The sequence below is a fragment of the Equus caballus genome, chromosome 2, assembly GCF_041296265.1.
Source record: "Equus caballus isolate H_3958 breed thoroughbred chromosome 2, TB-T2T, whole genome shotgun sequence".
NCBI classification, from domain to species: domain Eukaryota; kingdom Metazoa; phylum Chordata; class Mammalia; order Perissodactyla; family Equidae; genus Equus; species Equus caballus.
Genome location: NC_091685.1, coordinates 118,697,207 through 118,718,711, shown reverse-complemented (window position 1 = coordinate 118,718,711; position 21,505 = coordinate 118,697,207). Strand labels below are relative to the sequence as shown.

The 21,505-nt window shown below is 38.2% G+C and overlaps 1 protein-coding gene across 50 annotated transcripts in view; it reads right to left on the bottom strand.

Annotated features, from left to right (window-relative positions):
- Positions 1-21,505, bottom strand: part of CAMK2D (calcium/calmodulin dependent protein kinase II delta) — a 292,611-nt gene that overhangs the window by 58,412 nt on the left and 212,694 nt on the right. For all 50 annotated transcript variants that reach the window (XM_014737894.3, XM_070259745.1, XM_023636665.2 and 47 more), the window contains exons 7-8: positions 14,191-14,293; positions 7,082-7,165 (exon numbers count right to left, since the gene is read on the bottom strand). In XM_014737894.3, the coding sequence (XP_014593380.1) occupies positions 7,082-7,165; positions 14,191-14,293 (187 nt within the window). The remainder of the gene's footprint in view (positions 1-7,081; positions 7,166-14,190; positions 14,294-21,505) is intronic.

The following is a 21,505-nucleotide window of genomic DNA, read 5'->3' as shown; positions in this document are numbered from 1 at the left end:
TGCAGGCACTTTTTCCCTTAGTTACGTACTTTAGCTCGGTTATTTTAAAGTTTTTGTTGTCTAATCGAGAGTTCTTGTCTCATTAGTAACGTTCCAACTTACTTTTTTCTTATAACTCTAATATTTCACCTTTTTCTTAGAGTTAGAGGAAAAAAAGTACTCTCCCTCTGACAAGGTTCTACCATCTTTAAAAGCCCATCAGAAAGCCTTCATTTTCTTTGCAGGAACACTCCAGGGTGGTGCTGTGGCCTCCACACATGGGGTCTCTCATGACGTCAGCAGCCTTGGACCATCAGGGCCCAGATCTCTCATGAGGACTTGCAAAATAACAATATTCCAGTACGCCTTCTTCAGGCAAACAACAGCTTAGTTCACCAACTATTTGGTTACCATGAGGTATGGTTCATATAAGAAAGATAGGGTAACTGATTTTTCCCCTTTATTAACCAGTTTTCAAGATAATGCATTGGTTCCCTAGCATCCTCCAAAGGTTAGGATTTCTGTTGTATTTTGATAATCACTATGAGTGCATGGATTTCAACTTATTTGATGTTTCAATCCATTACTGCTATTTTTCTTATTGATCCTCTAATTGTCCCATCTTCAACCAGTAGCAGCCTCTTCCAGTTGGCTCCTGAGTCCTGTTAAAATGAACTCTGTGGCCTTTAATAGTCTCCTTTTCTTCTGGTCTGACAAGATGCTCCTTTCCTGATCCAGACTTGGAATCAGCCACTTCTACAGGGGGACCTGGTTTCATACAGTGGTAAATGGTATGTAGAGAGCAAGACTGGGTACTGTGTAGGGGTGCTGTGTAAGAACTGCAGGTTTCTTCAACAAACCAATTGAGAAAGGAGGACAGAGATGTGAGAAAAGAGAGAGACAGAGAGAAAGAGAGAGGTGGAACCTACAAACTAGAACACTGAGGAGCCCTAAGAGACCAAAATAACAAAACTATGAGACAGCAAAATTACTAGATATATGATTCCTAAACATAAAATTACTAGATATACGATGATCTTAAATTATTATTATATTAAATTTTAAGATATTGGTATTATTGTCATGCTTTTAAAAGAGCCCTTTTCTTTAAGAGACATACATTAAAGGATTTACAGATGTACTAATACGAGGTTTGGATTTGACTGAAATAATGGTAAAGGAATGAACAGGGTGGTATAGATGAAATAAGATTAGCCATCAGTTCATTCTACTTTTGTATGTTTCAAATTTTCTATAACAAAAAGTTAGAAAGCTATTTTGACATAGTGGGTTCCATATAACATTTAAAAATGGAAGCTAAAACTAGTTTTCACTATCTTATGTGTATATTTGTGCTTGGAGATGCCAGAGATGTTTGATTAATAAGAGCTTTCAGAAGCACTAATTACTGATTAGGTAGAAAGACTACATTATCAGGAACATTCCAAATTGATTTTAATAAAAGCTAGAATTAGAACAATGATTAAACTTATAATCACATTAATGATTAAGACATTCTAAACTCTGTTCTTTCTTTTGGTGAGGAAGACTAGCCCTGAGCTAACATGTGTGCCCATCTTTCTCCATTTTGTATGTGGGACACCTTGATGGCATGGCCGACGAGAAGAGCAGGTCCATGCCAGGGATCTGAACCTGCAAACCCTGGGTTGCCGAAGCAGAGCACGCAGAACTTTAACCACTCAGCCACGGGGCCGCTCCCTAAACTCTGTTCTTACGATAAGAAGAAAGTTGAAAAACTCTGAGAAGTTAGTGTGAAGCTAATGGGAGAATCTAACAAGACATCCATTAATACTCTTAGAATATAAAGGGCATACTGCAAGCTTGCATGCAAATGCATGTAGAATTTGGAAATGTGCAATTAACTATATGAGGGCTATAAGTATGGCTCTCTTTTATTTTGTTGTAATACCTTCGGCAAAAATGTCATCATCCAATTCAAATAGAGAAAGTGCTCAATTAACAGTCTGTGACCTACAGGGCCAACGATGGGCAGAACAAAGCTAGAAGATCAAGGACAGCAAGCTGGGAAGTCATTTTTCAGATGATGGAAACTGTCTATTCCATGTAATTGGTGGCATACTGACATGTACATGTCCTTCTGGAACCAGGCAGAGAGGAATGCCTGTGCACACACCGTGCATGAGGTGGGGTAGTAAGCAGAGGAGAGCATGTGTCCATTTGTCTGATAGGTACACTGCTATGTAAGAACAAAAACATTTTGTTATTAGTTCCTTCAATTATTTTAGAGAAGCCAGAAACAGGCAGTTTTTAAGGAAATCTCCTGATAATAAAGGTTAACTCCCCCCTGCCCCCAAAAATAAGAAGTCCAACTGTCTGGCCAAGACATCTGTAAACTGTTTGTCTGTAACCTCTGCTATGTCGTGGAAGAATCCTAAAATGTGCTGCCCTACAGGAATTTGCAAAAGGTTAGGGTAATGCTGTCCAACATTGGTGCGCATTGGAATCACCTTGCAAGCTTGTGAAAATGCAAATTCCTGAGCCTCACCACAGAGAATCCTATTCAGTGGTTCTCAGGTGGGTCCCAGAAAGTTGCATTTTTGGTAAGCACTCTGGTAACTGTCCATGGTCCATAGTTTGAAAACCAGCAAGTTAGAAAAACCATAAATACTATATCTAGAGAGATGTAAGACAGCATATAAGTCCACAGGAAGAGGATATTGATAAATACTATGATTGGGAGTAAAGCTCCATGGGTTGAACACTGATGAGGACGTGGGCCTTAAAGGATGAAGCAGAGCCTTCCCATTGTGAAGCATACTTGTCACGGTCCACTGTAAGGAAATCAAAGAGCTGGTCAAAGCAACAAATTGTCCAGGAGGCTTGAGATTTCAAAATGGTAAATACTTTCGAAAAAAGTGTTTGATGCTGACTTATCCCAGCTGAAATATGAAAAAGCTAAGGCCCAGAAATCACACAATTGAACCTAAATTGACCATACAAGAAAGGAAGAAATATATTTCATAATATTCCAAAGGGTTGTCAAAAGTTACAGCACATTCTGTGACAGCCACTGATTTATTATCACTCATAACTGTTCTGAGTGACATCTTATTCAGGTAGAGAAATAGTAGGACAAGGTGTAGGTGTGTGTGCATGCATGTGTGTGTGCGAGAGTCCATGTGTGTGTGTTGGCTATGTTTATAGGCTTACATTTATCATTTTTTTAAGCCAAGATGTAGAAGAAACTTCCGTTAAAAATCAGTGATTCAGTGACATCTATAAAGAACATTTGCTCATCCCATTAGGGAATTATGGAAACAGCTATATTTGCAGGAAAGCCATCAAAATCAATTTACTGTTGTTAATGGCAGAACACAGGGCTATGTTTTTGCTTCATTAATGTCCATTATTTACCTTCCAGTAATGGACTAGTTGCTTTCAAAGACAGGGTACAGGTCACACGATATTCTGTGTGCTAAGTATCTGAAATTTCCTGTGTACGGATAATTGCATATTTTAATAAAAACAATATACAGACTTCTTTTAGCCATTATACTAACGCTGCACTTCACTCTGCTGTGTCAATTGCCGAAAAGACAAAGAATCTGCCATAGTGAGTGCTCAGAGCTTAATTTACAGAGAAGATCAGCTGCCATTCTGCTAAGTGGCTTGTTCTGTGTGTCTTTTGTCATCTGGGTAGTGTCATTTCTTACCACACTGCACAATGTCTAGCCTTTAAAAGAAGTTGTTATTCAACTGGCAAGAGCTAGTGCTGATGGATGGTTGAAAAAGCGTCTCTGAAAACGTGCCATAACCTAAGGCAATTGAACCATGTATACATTACTTTGGTGGTTATTACAGAGGGAGAAGGGGGGCATCATCTTATAAAAAAGTGAATTTAATGTAACTTTCGTGTCATCTGAGTGAGGGTCAACTATAGTCAAGAGTAAAACAATACAAACCGATACCAGTGACCCAGAAATGTAACAAAAGGCAGAAGGACGTATTACGATGTTCCTGGCAGAGGCTAGTGGGGCTCATTTCCCCAAATATGTAAGATTAGAATATCTAAGCCATTTCCACAGTTAGCTGTGGGATCCCAAGTGCAATTCTAGGCATGAAATTAAAAGATGCCACAGTTTCTAAAGACAATGGGAGCTGACAGCAAACAGGCGCCCTAAATGGGGCCTGGCCGGGCACACAGGGATTTGGCTGCTTGTAGCAAAGTGTGTGAAGAAAGCAGAGGTAAGGATAGAACTGAGCAAAACAAAAGGTGGCCCTACCCATGGCGAAGTCGAGGTGGAAAACTGTGAGGTGTCCTATGGCTCTAAGTTTCCAGAGGCATTCATGAGATCTGTGTGTGCACACGTATTTGTGTGTATCCATGTAGTATCTATCTAGCCACATGTCTAATTTTTACTTACAGTTTTTAGGAACTCAGACAAAAATTTGGGAAACAACTCTTTGCCTATCTTTTTTCCTCTTCCAGCCAAGAAAGTTAGAGCTTCTATCCTAGAAGTTACCTCACAGTTGTAAGATGTGATTCTTACAAGACATGCCATTATTTAAAAAGGTTAGCTATACAAACGATATTACAGAAACGTACTCAAACAGAAAACCCAAAAACCAAATGCACTCAAATTTACCAAAGGAATATTAAAATTGAGCACAGTGTGTTTGATGAGTCGAAGACAGTGATTCTAAACTCTGATGCTATGTCAACATCATCATATTAAAAATGCAGCTGCCTGTACTCAGCTCAGAGCCACCGAAGCAGAGGGCCCATGTAAGGGCTGGATATTTCTCTCTGTAGAAGTTTCGTCACTGATTCTGCTCCACAGCCACAAAAGAATCCCTAAGACCAAATATCATTTTTTTGGGTTTCTTTTTAAAGGATTTGATATTCTTCAACCCCACTAAAATCGATACATTGTAAAAAAAATGTTTTTAATGCAACAACTAAATAAATGATTTATTTACATTATTTGAATGAATGAAATACGATTCAGAATTGGGCAATTGGTCCACAGTAACATCTTTTGCAGAATGAAAGGCATGTAAGCAAAGAATTTAAAAGTGAACAAAGAAAGCATAGACAGAATACTTGGTATTCAGGTAATCAGATGAAGGCATCATAATCAGCTGATGCTGGTAACAACAATGCTGAGTCATCTATTAATATGTTAAGCCTATTTCTTAAAAGGCTACATATTAGTTATCTAAAAACTTCATTTATAAAGAAACACTTTCCAATAATAATAGTAATAATACTAACACTTATTGTACTAAAAGGTCTTCTTGTCAGCCCTGGGAGTCAAGTACTATCACTATCTCTGTTTTCTAAGAGGAAGCTGAGACACCAAGACCACGTGATTTGTGCCAGGTCATACAGTACGAGGACTGAAGAGCCCAGTGAGCAGAAGGGAGGGAGGAGAGAGAAGAGGAAAAAATAGGAAGGAAATGAGGAAAACAAAGGAGGGATAAAGAACAAGGGAAGTAGGGGGAGGATGGAGATGACATTTGATGAAGGCGGCAAAGCAAGACCATGTGGCGCCCTTACAGTGAGCCCTCCTTTTCCTGGGTCCTCACCAGTCTACACCACTTATCCTTCTACTGTTCAGGGTCCAAGGGCAGCACTCTAGTGACAGCCCCCTGGACTCTATCCTCCATAAAACCCATCTGTGTCTACCTGCCTCCCCAGGCCCTCTTTGCTGCTTCTTAAATTTATCAGCAGAAACAGATCTGTGACGGGAGCTATTTACAGCAGGGGAAGTATCTGAGTTATCAGCCATGAACATTTAGGTCTGAACAAGGACATTTTGAGACAATGCTCTAACCCAAGTGTATTTGAGAGTTTATGCTTAAAAGAGTCTCTGGTAGCAGGAGGAAGCCAGAGCTTGTGGCGCACCTAAGACTTACCCTTTAATCAACAATTCCAACCTTTTATAATAACAGCTGTTTGCATTTAAATTGCTTTACAAACTATAAAAATGACTTCATTTAAAGTGTACCTTATTTGACTCTCATAAAATTTTATAAGGGTAATATATTCCTATTTTACAGGTAAAGAAACCAACTCAGAAATATTAAAGAGACAGGGTTAGCAGGTGCCAACCGAAGACTTGAACCCCGGTGCTGTGAATCCACACACAGTGCGCCTCTCGTGACTGCCTGCCTAGGCCGGAAGTAACTCTTAAAGCCCAAGATGCATCCAGTTTAAGATCAAACACCAAATTGCTGTTGCTAACGAGATACAGCTGACAAGAAACACAGTGTGAAATAATTCATCACTACAAAGTAGTGGTAATGAATTTATTTATTTTTTTAAATAAAACCAAATACGAAAGTTATTTTCAGAATCAAATACAATTTTTTATCAACTCCTTCCAGGTTTACTGACAAACACCAAAGGCAATGAAATCTGTGGCCCACTAAAGCCAAACTATTTATAGACTGGTAGAAATACTAGAGGACCAGTTTGTGTCAATAACCCTAGTAGAAAACATTCAGAGGATCCTGCAGTATTCCTTTTATTTCAGTGTTTCACTTATCTGAAGTGTATGTTAACACATAGAAATTCTGTTATAAAAACTGTGGTGGAAATCCTCCCCATTATATATCTTTCAGTCTGCACAGGATACTTACTTGACTGGATTTTGTTGCTAAAGGCCTAAATCAGAGTTCAGTCCTCATAGGACAATTTCATTCTTTTCCACGAACCACTCTTTCCCTCTTATTCCCTGCTGAGCATCGTGTGCAAACATAATGTCTATTGTAAGGGCTGCTCGGATGAGGTGAGAGGATAGCAGCATAAACACATGATCACCACTGGCAATGCTCTATGTCCCTAATCTCAGGGCGCTTCCCGAGACCGGGAGCATGAGCATCACCTGGGAACTTGTTAAAGATGCAGAAGCTCCCACCCCAGACCTACTGAGTCAGAAACAGCAATCTGTGCTTTAACTAGTCCTCCATGTAACCTTGTTGTTGGCTAAAGGGTGAGAACTACCACTCCCAAGTTGATCACTTGAGAGCATAAACTTCAAACTTAAAAGATACCAGTTTTATTTATTACAATACTAGTGTACTACAAAATCTGTACGAAAATGTGATTCCTTACCGCATGCCCACATATCCACTGGCTTTCCATAAGGATCTTTACGTAAAACTTCTGGAGAAAGATATCCAGGTGTGCCAGCAAAACCTAGGGAAAACAGATGTTAATGAGTCAGAGTTGATTTGACTAAAGCGGTATGAAATGGGAAACTAAGGAAAAAGACATTTTTGGAACTTTCTATCTGATGATATGTTTGTCAAAGTAAAACAAGGCTCTCTGAGTGCTAAAATAACGTAGATTAGTATCAACAGTAATCTGTCCTGCTTTGTAGCCTATTAGGAAAAAAGACATCTTTTCTCCAGATATGAAGGCCAATCTATTGTGCTCCACAGTCAGTGTGTATACTTAAGGCCACTTGGTTACCAGTTCTTATTCTCACTCACTTATGTGGGAGTTAAACTAAAGCTGTGAAGGGGATCAGATTGTGCCACCCCAAAACACACCACTGTGGCATATGGGTTATTTTGAGCAAAAGGCAACTAAGAAACAGCAGACAGAGGAAGAGCTCTTTAATCTTCTCCTTTCTACCTAAAAGTAGGGCATCCATTTCTTGAGAGAAAGGCAGCCTCCCTATACCAGGAAGAGGAGAACATGCTTATCACCAGAAATGGGGAGTTGATCCCAAGATGAATCTATACAAACAAACCAACCTTACTAAATAACCCTGCTCTTCCATCAGTTTCCCCCACATATTTCCTAGTTACTTTCCCACAATTTAACGCCAGCCCAATCCCCTTCTTCCTTTGTCTTGTCGTAGCTCCACAATTTATCACTCTGTTAAAATGGGATATAAGCCTCCGGGTCTAGTCTTTCTATAGGTCTTCACTTCTTTTCTAGGAACACCTCCGTGTGCATGTGAAAACTAAAATGTTAACATCAAACAAAACTTATATGCTTTTCTCCTGTTAATCTGTCTTTTGTCAGTTCAACTTGCAGGCCCCAGGCACAGACCTAAGAGCAAGGAGGAAAAGTCTCTCCTCCCCTACACCTGAAAAGAAATAAGGAGAAAATGGAGGATAGGGTTAGAACCTTGCAAAAAACGATAGTTATCATGATATGTACACAACTTTACTATGAGAAGCATTTACTTATAAAATAGAAGAACCCAAAACATAGATCCTAAGGACAAATTTAAATCAAATTTTCAGTAAATATTTTTGTAAGTGAGGTAGTCTATGGGAGTTGGGGAATGGGGCTGAGAGTAACTAGAACTCACTAGGATAAGAAATAAGCCCAAAATATATCAAAGAGCTTGCTGTGTACTAATAAATAATCAGTGTGTACTTATAAGTGGAAACTAAAGAGAAGACTCAGGAATATTCAGATGAATCGCTATTGAACAAGTATCAACTAGACTTTGAACTTGAGAGAGAGAGATGGTAAGAGAAACTGGACGGTAAAAGAAAGCTTCCTACTATATAAATCACTGCAGAGTCTAGTAAGGTACACTTAAAAAGCAATCAATTTATAGCTAGAATCTAGAGTAAAATATTTCTGCTTATTTCTGAAAATAATAGTTTTCAAGTAAAAATACTTAAAAAAAAATACCAAAAATAACTATTCTCATTTGGAAGTTTTCTTTAAAGGCACACATAAAAATTGGAAAAATTTCTTTAAAAGGACAATTAATCTGGAATTCCTCTGACCACAAATCACTGATGAAGCACATTATATATTTACTGGGGCACCAAGTGCCCAAGAAAGGAGCTCCCCCCATCTTCATGACAACTTTATATTTATTAAACACAAACAATCTGCTAAGAGGCATAAAAACAAGCGTACATATGGTAGCATGGTTACTTCTCTGAACAAAATTACATTAGAAAATGAGGGAAAGGATTTTGGATTTCACCTGCTTCCCCTTCTCTCCTTTCATTACTTCTCCTTTCCCTTGTTTTGGAGGAAGGTGGGGAGGACAATGAGACGGGACTCCAAGCAAAGACCTGTATGTTGTACTAGCTTTCTGTGGCCCATAGTGGATCCACATCTACCAAAAACTTTACTGGGGGGAAACGTTTGCTTGGTAATATTAAATAATTACTGAGTAACAATGGTGGTTCCACTGCCTAAAGTCTGAGGATTACCTGAAGGAGCCATGTGGAGTCAGCTAATTCCAAGGCAGGGATAGGCACAATAGCTTTAAAGAGCTTCCCGGTGCTCCTGGTATGCCATACCTGCCTGCTCCCACTCATTCCAACCACCCCTTCCAGCTCCTCTCAAGTTGAGACACAGACAAGGGGAATTCAATGAGAAATCCATGCCAAAGTCAAAATTAAAGACCAAGGTCCTAGCGGGCACTTTAAGATCCTTTATCATCTGGTTCCCCTTCATTCACTCAAGATAATTTCTTTCTGCTTCTGAGCACTTTACTAATTAATCTCTTTAGGATCTCTTGAAAATGGACTTCTCACTCTCATCTTTAATGTTACTTTTTCTGTTCCTTGAACCTTCAATTTTTTTAATCTTTTCTCTAACAGGGTGGCTCTAAATTATTTTCATCTTAGAGATCTCCTTAGCTAACTACAGTTCTGTTCTCAGTGGTCCCTTCTTGGAATTTCAACCACCCTTTTACATACAATTTGTACCCTTCTATCTAGAATTAGTAAACTTTAATGTATGTCTTAAATAACGTCGCAGAATACATGGCCTAGAGCAGAAAATGTTAATGATATTTCATGTAGGTAGAAAAGATAGGGAAGTAAGTCACTATGTAAGAAAAGAAAAGATAATTTTAAATGTAAAGTATTACAAACCTCTTCCGGAGACCAAAATACTAAGAGAACCACATCACATTCATTCTTACGGAGTACAGCTCTCACTGGAGCAGAGGGGTCCTCACTCCTAAGATACTGAAGCATACATCTAAATGCACGAACGTGAAGAAACTGTGTACTGTACTATGTGTTCTCACGAACACAAACACTGAGGGTAAAACAGATACGGCCTTCTTGAGCAGGGGATCAAATTCACCATACATCATGATAAACTAGAACAGGGAAATTAATGAGAGCCTGCCTTCTTTAGAGAGAGCATATGTTTCTCACTCTGAAAAACCAAAAGGAGTATCAGAACAGATCAACAAAGAGAAAACAGAATTACTTACTGTTGGAAATGTATCCATTGCAATATACTGCCATTAAAAAAACCCTTAATATTTTTTTAAAAAAGAGACATAATAGCAACAAAGCAAAATAATTCTTCTATCAAGCAAAATTGTGATAGTTATCCTTTTTTTCTATCAGCAACAAAAAACTAGAAATGTGTTGCAAATAGCATTTCTAGTCCCACAGGAGAAACAAGCCATATTTGGATACTTCTGTTTGGTAAATTTCCTAGCCATTTAACAAGTGTAGTGACATGGGGTGTTCCTTCAAGCATTCGGGGTTAGTATTCAAATAGATCAGGGCTATGAAGACAGAAGAAGTGAACATGGGAAAAACAAACATTTGGACTTGAAAATGAGAATTAAAATCAAACACAATAAACAGCTTCAATAACGCCTTGTACAGTTTTATTTTTCTTATTTGTAATAGACCTCATATTTACTAAAATAAAGTTATGCAAAATCCTGAATGTCTGGCAGTACACATAATGAAGAAAGAGTTCTGCTCTTTTCTTATGAAGATAAAAAGGCTACCCTGCACCACTGACATTACATTTTAAAAGATGAAATTAACAAGTCAAATACATGAGACCATGATGGCAGATAATAATAAATAAATATCACAAGTCATTCATACTAAAACACACCTTTACTCCTGAAACCTAATATCTGGCAGGACCGCCACAAGAAACGCACTTCACCACATGCCCCCTTTTTCCTCAGTTAGGTTACCATGAGGATTCACTTGGACTTGAGCAGAATAAGCTAAACAAAAAACAAACTAAAAAATAAGCTAAAGAAAAAAAATGAAACTGTGCATTCTCTTAAGCTTAGAAACTACGTTTTTCTACACTTTTGAAATGCTGAATTTTCTTAGAATTTAAAGTGCACCTCTTAAAAGTCATTATTGTAATAGGTACCTTAGCAAGAACTGTGTTGTTGATAACACTGTACTGAAGAAGAAATGGGAATTTTACTCCCTGTCATCGCTTCTCTGGGACCAGCTTGCTTTCAGAAATGCATTATCACAATTCGAAAATTTGTGTGCTTTTTTTTGGATGCTGTTGCTTCCACTAACCCAATACTCAGTCTTCCACTCACTGGTTCACTTGACAGCTTTCACAGTGTACACAAGGAACTGTGACCTTGTGTTTCATACTGAGATGGTTCTGAAGACTGACTGGACAGCTTCCACAGCCCAGGCAGGGCCTCGTGGACGACTTCATTTAGTCTCATAACAACCCTGCAAAGGAGTGCTTCCTATCTCCACTCACAAACACTATGCTGACCTCACTGAGTGAAAGGGACTTCCCAATGTCACATGGCTGTTAAGAGTCAGAGCCAGGACAGGAGCTTGGGTATTCTAACTCAAAAAGTAGAATTCTTTCCACCACACACAGTCCTGCCCCTCAAACAGCTTGTGATCTAGCAGAGGAGATAAAACACAGAGCTCAAAACAGAGAAATTTTAAGGAGCTTGCCTCCAACACTTGGGAGAATCAAGCTAAGTTACCCAGATGCTAATTTTGAGCCTCAGCTCAGATAATAAAGCTTCTGATGATTGCTGATACCCAAACATCATCTCGGACTCAGCTCTGGCAATTATACTCCTGAGCCGAAGTCCCTATTTTGATGTCCCATCTCATATCCTACGACTTATGAAGTGGGGTCCTGCCTTGCTCTGGACAGGACTAGAGTCCTGTCTTTGATCTCAACCTTTGGCGCTTTGATTTCCTCTGGGCAGATTCCCTTAGAGTTCAGAGTCCCTGTCTGCTCTGCACGTTATCGGGAACCCGCCTGCTCGCACACATCCCTTAGTTCAAGCTGCCTTCATGCATAATTTTAACTACTGCATTAGTCTAACCAGTTCATTGCCTTCAGGGTAACTATCCTTAAGCCATCCTCCACATTGCTACCAAAATCATCATTATGTAACATAAACCTAATTATGTTCCTCTCTACTTAAAATTTTTCACCAGATCCCTGAAACTTCTAAGATAAAAGCCAAAGCCTTCAAAAGGACATAAAATCCTTTCCTACCTTATTAACTACCACTCATCCCAGGATACTTTATACTTTAGCTACACCAAACTTCTTGTTATTCTTGCAATGGGAAAACAGTTTCATGCCTCTGAGAGTTTGCATATGCTGACTCCTCTGTCCCGAATGCCTTTATCTCCTTGCAGGCCAGGGAGCCAACTGTCATTCACTCATTAGGGAGGCAGAGGCATTACTCCCATCACTGAAGCTTTCTTCTCTGTGCTCCTGATCCCCCGACGCAGGCCTCTGTTAAGACGCTCCCACACTGCATGGGAAGGAGTTGATAATACGGAGCTGTCAGCATCTCAAGGGGCAAGACTTCCTATTTAATGATTGTACCTCCAGCAATTTCCTCCGCCCATCTCTGTGAGAGCCCTGCTACCTCCTGCTGGACCCCAACTCCTGTTACTGTATATTCTTTACCTGTGTCAACCATATTCTTACGTGGGATACAAAGATGTCCTTGAATCTCAAATTTACAGAACTAGGTCCTACCTTCTTAGTTTGCAGTGAAGAGAAACAAACTTATTCCTGTGTCAAAATAGGACAAACCAAATGCCAAGTCTGGAGGTATTAAACTCATCTGGCGGGTAAGGAGACTTTAAAAGGTGGCACCCAACTTAGGAGGGACTGCAGACAGGGATAACAGCCACGTCCTACTGGAACAGGACAGGCAGCAGAAAATGAGGTCCTAAATGAGGCTGCTGGCAAAGGAGACAGGGCAAGGCTGCTGTGCCATCCACCACTAAGCAGCTGGGGCGGGTCAGAGACATGTGGGTCCCGGGAGCTCTGTGTACATCTGAGCAGATGTGTATGCTTAGGGACACAGAGTAGTGTTCACATATAAAACAAAAGAAGGAGTGTCTGCATTCTCTTTCCGTTTGTTGTTGTTGTTCAGAGGAAAAGCAATTAGAAGAGATTGAGTTATAATTAAATTATAATTTAAAAAAATTATCTAACCGTGATACATTGAAAGTCAGAAAAGAGGTAAGACAAAGGCTTTGGGAGAGGTTATATTTTAGGACATTTCACGAAAAATGGGTTAATACTGGGAAACGGCAGGAAGAGAGGCCTAAGAAAATCAGTGGGTAAAATTATTTAACAGGCTAAATATTGAAATAATCCATAAGCCTTGTTAGAAATACTCTTAATTCAAATTTACTTAGAGTTTATTTCTTCTTTAATTGTAAAGAAATTTCAAAATTATCAAAATTTTAGAGAGGAAATTGGCAGTTTGAAGAAACAGAAGATAAGATGAAACACACACATATATACATACAGTCACGCGTCGCTTAACAACGAGGATACATTCTGAGAAATGTTATCAGGTGATTTTGTCATTAGGCAAACATCATAGAATGTACTTACGCCCTAGATGGTATAGCCTACTACACACCTAGGCTAAACGGTACTACTCTTATGGGAGCACTGTCGTACATGCGGTCCATCATTGACCAAAACATCATTATGTGGTGCATGACTGTAGATGTGTATGTACAGTTATACATAGCATATTGTAATATACTTTATAATATTTCTTAAATTTATAATGTGTTAATCACAAAATATGTGAAATATTCTGTACTTCCTGAGTATCTACTATTTACATAGCAGTCTTTGACATCAAGTGAAGCTGTATGTGAACAATCAATTTTTTCTTAAATAAAAAGTACGCTTTGAATATTGCAACCCTCCTATTAATTCTTAGTACAGGATCCACTGTCTCACGCATCCTTTAAGAAAAAAAGTCTATGTGTTATTGCTCCCCTATTGATATTTTCTCTTAAAATATTTCTAGATTATATGCCCTTTAATGGCAGTAAAATCAAGTGCTTATAAAGGTCCAATATCTTAAAATGAGTCAAATTGGTAACAGCATGAACATTTCCGTTTTATTTTGGTTAGAAAGTGGGATACGCCTGGAGCCAGAAGAATGAGAGCAGTAGAAAGGAGAGAGAGGCCCTACTCACCAAACCACGCCTGTTGGTCGCCTTGAACTTCTATGGCTAAGCCAAAGTCGGCCAGTTTCACAGCTGCTCCCTTGGATTTGCTAGCTAAAAGCAAATTCTCAGGCTTTATTTAGAAAGAAAAAAAAGAGACTGAAGTGAGAACCTATTTTAAGTGACTATTCAAAGCTAACAACACTTTATAAGATTGGGGGAAAAAAAAAGTCATGCACTGTTCTCTCTCCTGGAGACTGTCATTCCTAAATCCCAGGGAAAACATGGTTAGAAAATGATTAAAAATGATCATGTGTGCAGGTTTCAGACAAATGCATAAATGTACTAGAAAGTTACTGGACAGAAGAGAGAAAACACTTGGGGAGAGATCACATGAATGGAAGCACCTGTCTTGACCTGCTCACATGTTTCCAAGGGCCACCTGAGTTCCAGACTTGGCCATGGACATTGACTTAGAAGCTTAACAGAGCATAGACATTTTCAGCAGAAGGAAACTTGGCAAAAAGATAACAAGAGTTGGACCAATCTGCAGACATTTGGCAAATGAAATGGTGCAAATTAAATCCTAGCTGACTTCAAGAGTTTGGACCCAAATGTAGTGATTTTGATTCTTCAATGTTTCCAAACAATTTCTGTACAAATTTTGGAGTCTTATTCTGAATTACGTATTAAAATTGCTGTCTTTAAGAATCTGTTTATTCTTAAAGGCAGAAAGACTGTACTACTATTTGCCAAATGTTATAGTTAGCTTTTTTTTTATTTATAAGCCAGTTTTTTAAAACATAATTTACATGTCTTCAAAGTGTGATTCAAAGCATTACTTATATATTTATTTTCACATCTTGGAATACTATAAGAAAGATACATTTTTATTTTCTTGGGTATTTATCATCACTCAAGGACTGATAACTCAGTCTTGGAATAAGGCTGTGTCTATACCACCGTTTCCCAACCAGAGCTTTGAGACACATTGGCACTTTGAAAACAAGCACCATGGCAAAGTCTTGAATTTCCCCGGACCACCTGTGTAGATTCTAAGACATGAAAGAAGAAGATGGTCAGGAAAAGGAGGCTGCTTAACACACACAGAGAAGTCTCTTCACCCCCAAATATCTGGATGAACACATGGCAGGGTTGGTGTATATACATGAGAGAGTGGTTCAACATCTTTTTACCCTGGGACAAGGCCAGCAAATTTAGAGGTGTGTCTCAGACTGAAAAAAGTTGGGAAATAATGGACTCCACAAGTGCCAAAACAACTACCTGAAAATTTTAAAAACTCAATCAAATTGGTTTTGGTTATATACCGACAAACAATGAATTTCATATTTTTTCATGAAATTTGCTACTTTTTTTTCTTTCTGAATCAGTCGAGTCTGTTGGTTGTTTTGACCTTGTATAAACACAGCCTAAACCAATATTTCATTGATTAATTAAGCCAGCCATGCAAATTAGCAAAGACTCATAACCAGAACTTGGAAGAAATTAGGTTAAGTCTACAGGAAATAAGAGTGTAGGCAAGTAAGTTTTCATCAAATACCAGACTTCTTCAGGCTATTGCTGCTCACTGCCATCAGATTCGTCACTATTAGGACAATTGGTAATTGTAAGGAAAGCTTTGTAATGTTTTAGGGCTGATAGGGTTTCGAATGACCTCAGCACTAAATACATGATAATTTAATTTGGATTTGGGCTGAAGATGTCTCAAGAATATGAAAGATTTCCATGCTGAAATAACTTTTAGTAAAACCTAACATTCGAAATTACTTGGAGCTGTAATTTGTCTAGCAATATACTACAGTATCTAACCATGTTACATTATTATTTGACCTTCTATTTTCAGAACTAAAATTTCAGGTCTACTACATTCATGCATTTTCTAATATAATCAAGAAGTAATTTTCAGCTATTAGTTTATGGAATAAATAACTTGGAAAAACTACATCAAACTGTAAGCAACAGTTTATTTCTTTGTAACCTTCATTTTCGAAAGCACTGAGACGTCAGAGATCTCTGCTAATACACATCTGTCCTGATTTGTCAACCACAGACTCATTCAAGAAAAGAGTTCCAATCACTTTGGAAATCACAATCACTTTAAGTCTTTTTAAATCAAGTGGTATTGAAGGTTTGTTGAGCAAATACCAGTGTCATCAGCGAACAAACAAAAAATTTAATGTGCTTTTATTCTTATCACTAAATTGAAAAGCTTCTGGGCAGTGCTGTGTGCATTTTGCCCTAAAACCCCAAGTATCTGCCAATTCAGAAGAAATGGAATGCCTTAGAGCTTAATCATGCATGGCCTCTGAATGAGTAGGGCAAATATTCACACCTAGAAATGATCTAGAAGACTTCTCTGGGGGGCCTTGTGAGTCATCCAGGAAAATAAAAAGTCCGTGTGGACCAGTGTTTCACCTTTTACCCATGAAGACTGTTCAGCTGCAGTTATGTTCAGGAAAAGGCAGGGCTATTCCAAGGTTACTGTATAAATATAAAAGTTAATAGCACTGAAATGGTTTCATGCTTATGTATATCTTTTAGGCAAGCCTAAAATACAGAATTATGGAATGCAAACAGAAAAATTAGGATGATTATTGACTTTACTAAAGGTTCATTCACTTTATAAAATTTCATCACGAGATTGCTTCTAATGGTCAGCTTCAATGAAGTATTAAAAATATCACATACAACTCTTTGGAATATATCAGTTTGAATAATCCTGTTATCATGTTCTAACATCCATATAGCCTCCAACTTAAAAATACATTGTACTACAAAAGTTCATTGGCAAGTAGATTAGTTCAAATTCTGAATGCCTATAGGAAGGAAGATAATTTGTGGTCATATAAATAGTAGGATCTCTCAGCTAATCAGTGGCACTTCCTTAAAAAAGGATCTCCACTCTTATCTGCTACTATCACACTATTTTGATTTTCTTCAAAGCAAATGAGAAAGGTGAGATGAGAAACACAGTCCTTCCAGTGCAGCTATGGTTGACCACAGGGGCCTAGCACTACGAAAGAAATGGGCAACACGGTGATCTAGAAAGAGGGTGAAGATCTGGGCTTACGTCCTGGGGCTGACTGTTATTAACTATGTGGACATGGGCAACCCATAGACTCTGGAAGCTAATTAATTAGTTCCTTCATCTCTCAAATGAACATTATAAGTATAAATTCTATCTCACAATAGCATGTATGGAATAATAAAATCCCACTGGATTTTAGGACCGCTATCCTCTGGAAGGGACAATATATACACATTAGTGAAGAACTATGACACTCCTGTGCAGGTGGCCATTTCAATGTGCAGACATTAAATATTTGTAATGAATATTCATAACTTGAGGAATTTCTGTATTCCTAAAATAAATGCAACCTATTATGTTAATCTTTACATACTGAGATTCTCTCTAAATTCTTAGAACGCAATCACTTTTTAGGTTGGTTTTTAAATAGATTCTACTGACATTCTCACACATAGGTTCCTTCCCCACCCCATAGCTTCCTAATGATGCAGGATTTTCCATGACATCTGGTCTTAGTGTCAACAACCATTTATAGCATATCAGCTGTAATGAGCAGCAACTGTTTGAAGTTTTGTTCTGTACTTCCATATAGATACAATGCTAACTTCTTTCATTGCGATTTGAGATTTTCTCGAAACTGTTCAAATATCTCAAAGGACCTAGGCAAGTTGCTGGCATCACTTTAGGGACTGGAAGAGACTTGGGAGATGAAATAACTCAAACTTTTTGGTTTCTAAATGAGGGAGGGAGGTCTAAAGAGATGAAGCAAGGACTTGCAGCCAGATTTCCTGATTCCTTCTTTTAAAGATGTGATACTCAGGAAACCCCTCGATGGTATAAAAATGGGTCATTTTCAAAAGGTAGCTATCTGTAGAAGAGTTTGAACTACTCAAAAATATTTACTACCCATATCCAAATAAAACAAAGGGAAAACTTACAAAATTCTCACAAATCTCATGAACACATCCTGAGGATTCCTAAATTAGTGTGATCTCTATTAAGGAACTGAGTCGGCAAAGGTGATGATCATCTTCAGCATCAGTCATATCACAGATGTATCTGTGCACATACGTGATAACTAGGCAATAAAACACAAACATGAGGAATATATATGTGTAGTGAAATCACGTGTTTTACTTTTTTTATGCTTTTTTCTTTATGAATATTATAAAAACAGCAAGTTACTATTTTACTATTCTATATTATTCGATTCTTACATTCCCTTTGATATTAGCTTTTAAGAAGTAAAACTGTCTCTTTAGATTTCTTTCCTCTATCAGAGAGTCTGAACCTTTCAACATGAAGTTAACTATTCTCTGCTTTGGTGTGTTTTCAGTCACTTTTTCTTTGCCAAAGAAGGTGTGAACAAAGCTACTAGAAATAAACTGAAAAGTTTTGCATGAATCAAAAAGCTTCAATATCAAGCTCATTCATGCATACGGTAGGAGTTATTTTGTGCACAGGGTACAAGTGAGTTTAGCTTTTGTTTTTAGACGGAATGGATACCTGAATTTATGTACTCAGCATGGGGAGGTTTCATCTGATACATGTGCTGTAAGTCTGTGCTTACGAAGTACTATTTCCATCACCATGTGTACATGAGCAAGTCCATCAGAATCACTCTGTATTCCATTCCTGTTTCTTGACTGACTTCTGCATTATCAGCACACACTATCAGGCTGACTGAAAGAAGTGGACTGTAACCACAGCAGGACTGTGCGAATGACCTATTCCTTCTCCGTACCTGACACACACCAGGCACTCAACTGACTACGTGGACTACGGAATTCATCACCTACAGAATTTATTCCTAAAATACCTAGACGTACATTATACACAAACGGCAAGTTCTTTAAACTTTTATCTAAACATGGTTCTGAGAAAAGCGGAGTAACTGTGATTTTATAATTACTCAAATGAAGAATTCACAATTTGATATATCTACTACCCCTCGTTAACAAGGATTTACTGAAAGCATGTCATATTCCCCCCAGAAAACTAATTCCTTTATTTTCTGGTCATCAATTTAATTTTATTCCCATGAAACAGACTTTAAAATTTCCCCAAATCTCCAAAATTATTATTGTCATTAAAATCTCTCTCTCTCTGTCTTATATCCCTCCACCCATTTAATGATTTTTCCCTGAAACAGCATTGTTTTTCAGGAGGCAGGCTAATAAGAAAGGAGCATTCTCGGCTGAGGCAATTCACAGGTGCTGATCTGTTGTTACAAGATTGAGTGGTAGGTAATTTGCTTTCATGAAGTCCTTCAGTAACCATTTCTGACATACTCTAAACTAAAGAAATCTTACCAATTTATGTGAAATACAGTTCTTTGAAAATTCACGGCTATGTAACTGTCTCTATCGACTTCTGTCAACTTATCTATAGAAATTGCAATCTCCATGCTCTGAAATTACAGAACATATCTGACCTGATATTCCTTTATTTCTAATGACATCAAAAGTTGTGACTGCAACCTCCTTTTGTCCTCTGATTCTTCTGGATGCAGTACTTGTGTGATGTGCTTCTTTCTTTCCGGCAGGAACAGCACCAACACATTTTCCACATATTTTAAATAATCTTTGACTCGGTGGCCTGTAGGTTTCATGTACACAGGTCTGCTCTTGTTTTGCTCTGCAATATATGCCCGCAGCTAAGACAGTGCTTTCAGTAGGTGCTCAAGAAACGTTTGATGAATGCTTGTTCTTCTCTTTTTATACCTGACTTTTCAATCTCTAGTTCACAAATATCCCACCCTGAGTTATACTATTTCACCCTGTAAAAAAATAATCTATTTTTAAGCACTCCAAACTGATTGTCTCAATGTGGCCTCAATTAAATGTGGCAAATGCATTTCATTCTTCTCTATGTCTCGTTTTCCAAAGGCTGTGGCCAATGCCACCTTACTAATTCCTAAATAGGAAATTTTTACTTTATATACCAGTGTACTGCCAAATCATGTTGCCCCCTACTCCACATTGCATCTTAAATATACCTTATTCTTGTATTCCTAATGATACAGATTTGTATAGCTCTGAAAAATGCATAGGCAGGATTATTTTAATCTTACGATTCACTAAATTTAGGAGCACCTTCGCAAATAATTCTTAATGTTGATGGCAAAATTATTTTCTCATCATTGTTTTGACCTATTCGTTGGTCTCTATAAAGCCTTTTCAATTCATTCAACTAACTGAATTGAGAGGTGGTAGTGACTAAGCACGTAGACCCTGGAACCAAACTGCTTGGGTGCAAATCCCATCTTACGGACCGAGCGACCTTGAATAAGTTCTTTCACTCACGGTTGCTACATCTCCCCTTATGCCACATGGGGATGCTCATAGTGCCTTCCTCATCAAGTTGTCACAAAGATTCAGATGATAACACAGTGCAGGCTATATGGTGACTGCTTGACAAATGGCAGCTACTGCCATTTCTATTATTAAGGTCCTGCCTTGATCCAAATCCTCCCAAAGACTAGAGCCATATTCCCGAACTGTAGTAATTACGTCACCACTGCTAGATCTCCCTAATACTACTTGGATCTACATCAGTTGGCCTGACACTGGGCACAACTTAGACAAAAGGTTGTGGTCCCTGCATCCACTGGATACTGCCTGGTGCTGACTGATGTGCTTTCTTGATGCTAATATCCCACCACCCTGAACCTGCTCCTGTTGTTTATTTCTGGGACATCCTCCAAATGCCTGCTGTCCCTCAGCCTTGTCTCTAGGTCCTGATAATTTTCCACTTGGTAGATTCCACTGTCTAATGAAACCCAAGGAGTAGAGCTTATTCAAATATTGAAATGGTGATCATTATGCTGCAGATATATTTATTTTATTCAATATTAATTAACACACAATCTATTTTATTCACCGTTGCCTTTAATATTACAAGTGTGCTTTTGGTTGAACTTCGTTCATTCCTAAATTGAAGGAATATGTTCCAACTATTTACTAGGTATAAGGTCCTATGTTGGGTACTGTAGAGTAATACAAGATGTTAAACAGCTATTATTCTAGGAGGGGCTTACAAACAAATTTTACAGGCCTCATATGCTCATAGGTGCCTGTGATAAGGATGATAAACATAACACTTCCATGTTTTTTTTATCTCACTGATATGGAGAAATTAAACTGCGCATCAACCATCTGTACTGTACATGAATGAACATACGAATTATGATACGGAAACAAAGATATATGGACTGATAACAGTAAGGGCAACATTTTGTTTAAAGTCTCGTAATGAGAAATTTCAGCAGTTGAACTTTTTTACTTTAATATACTA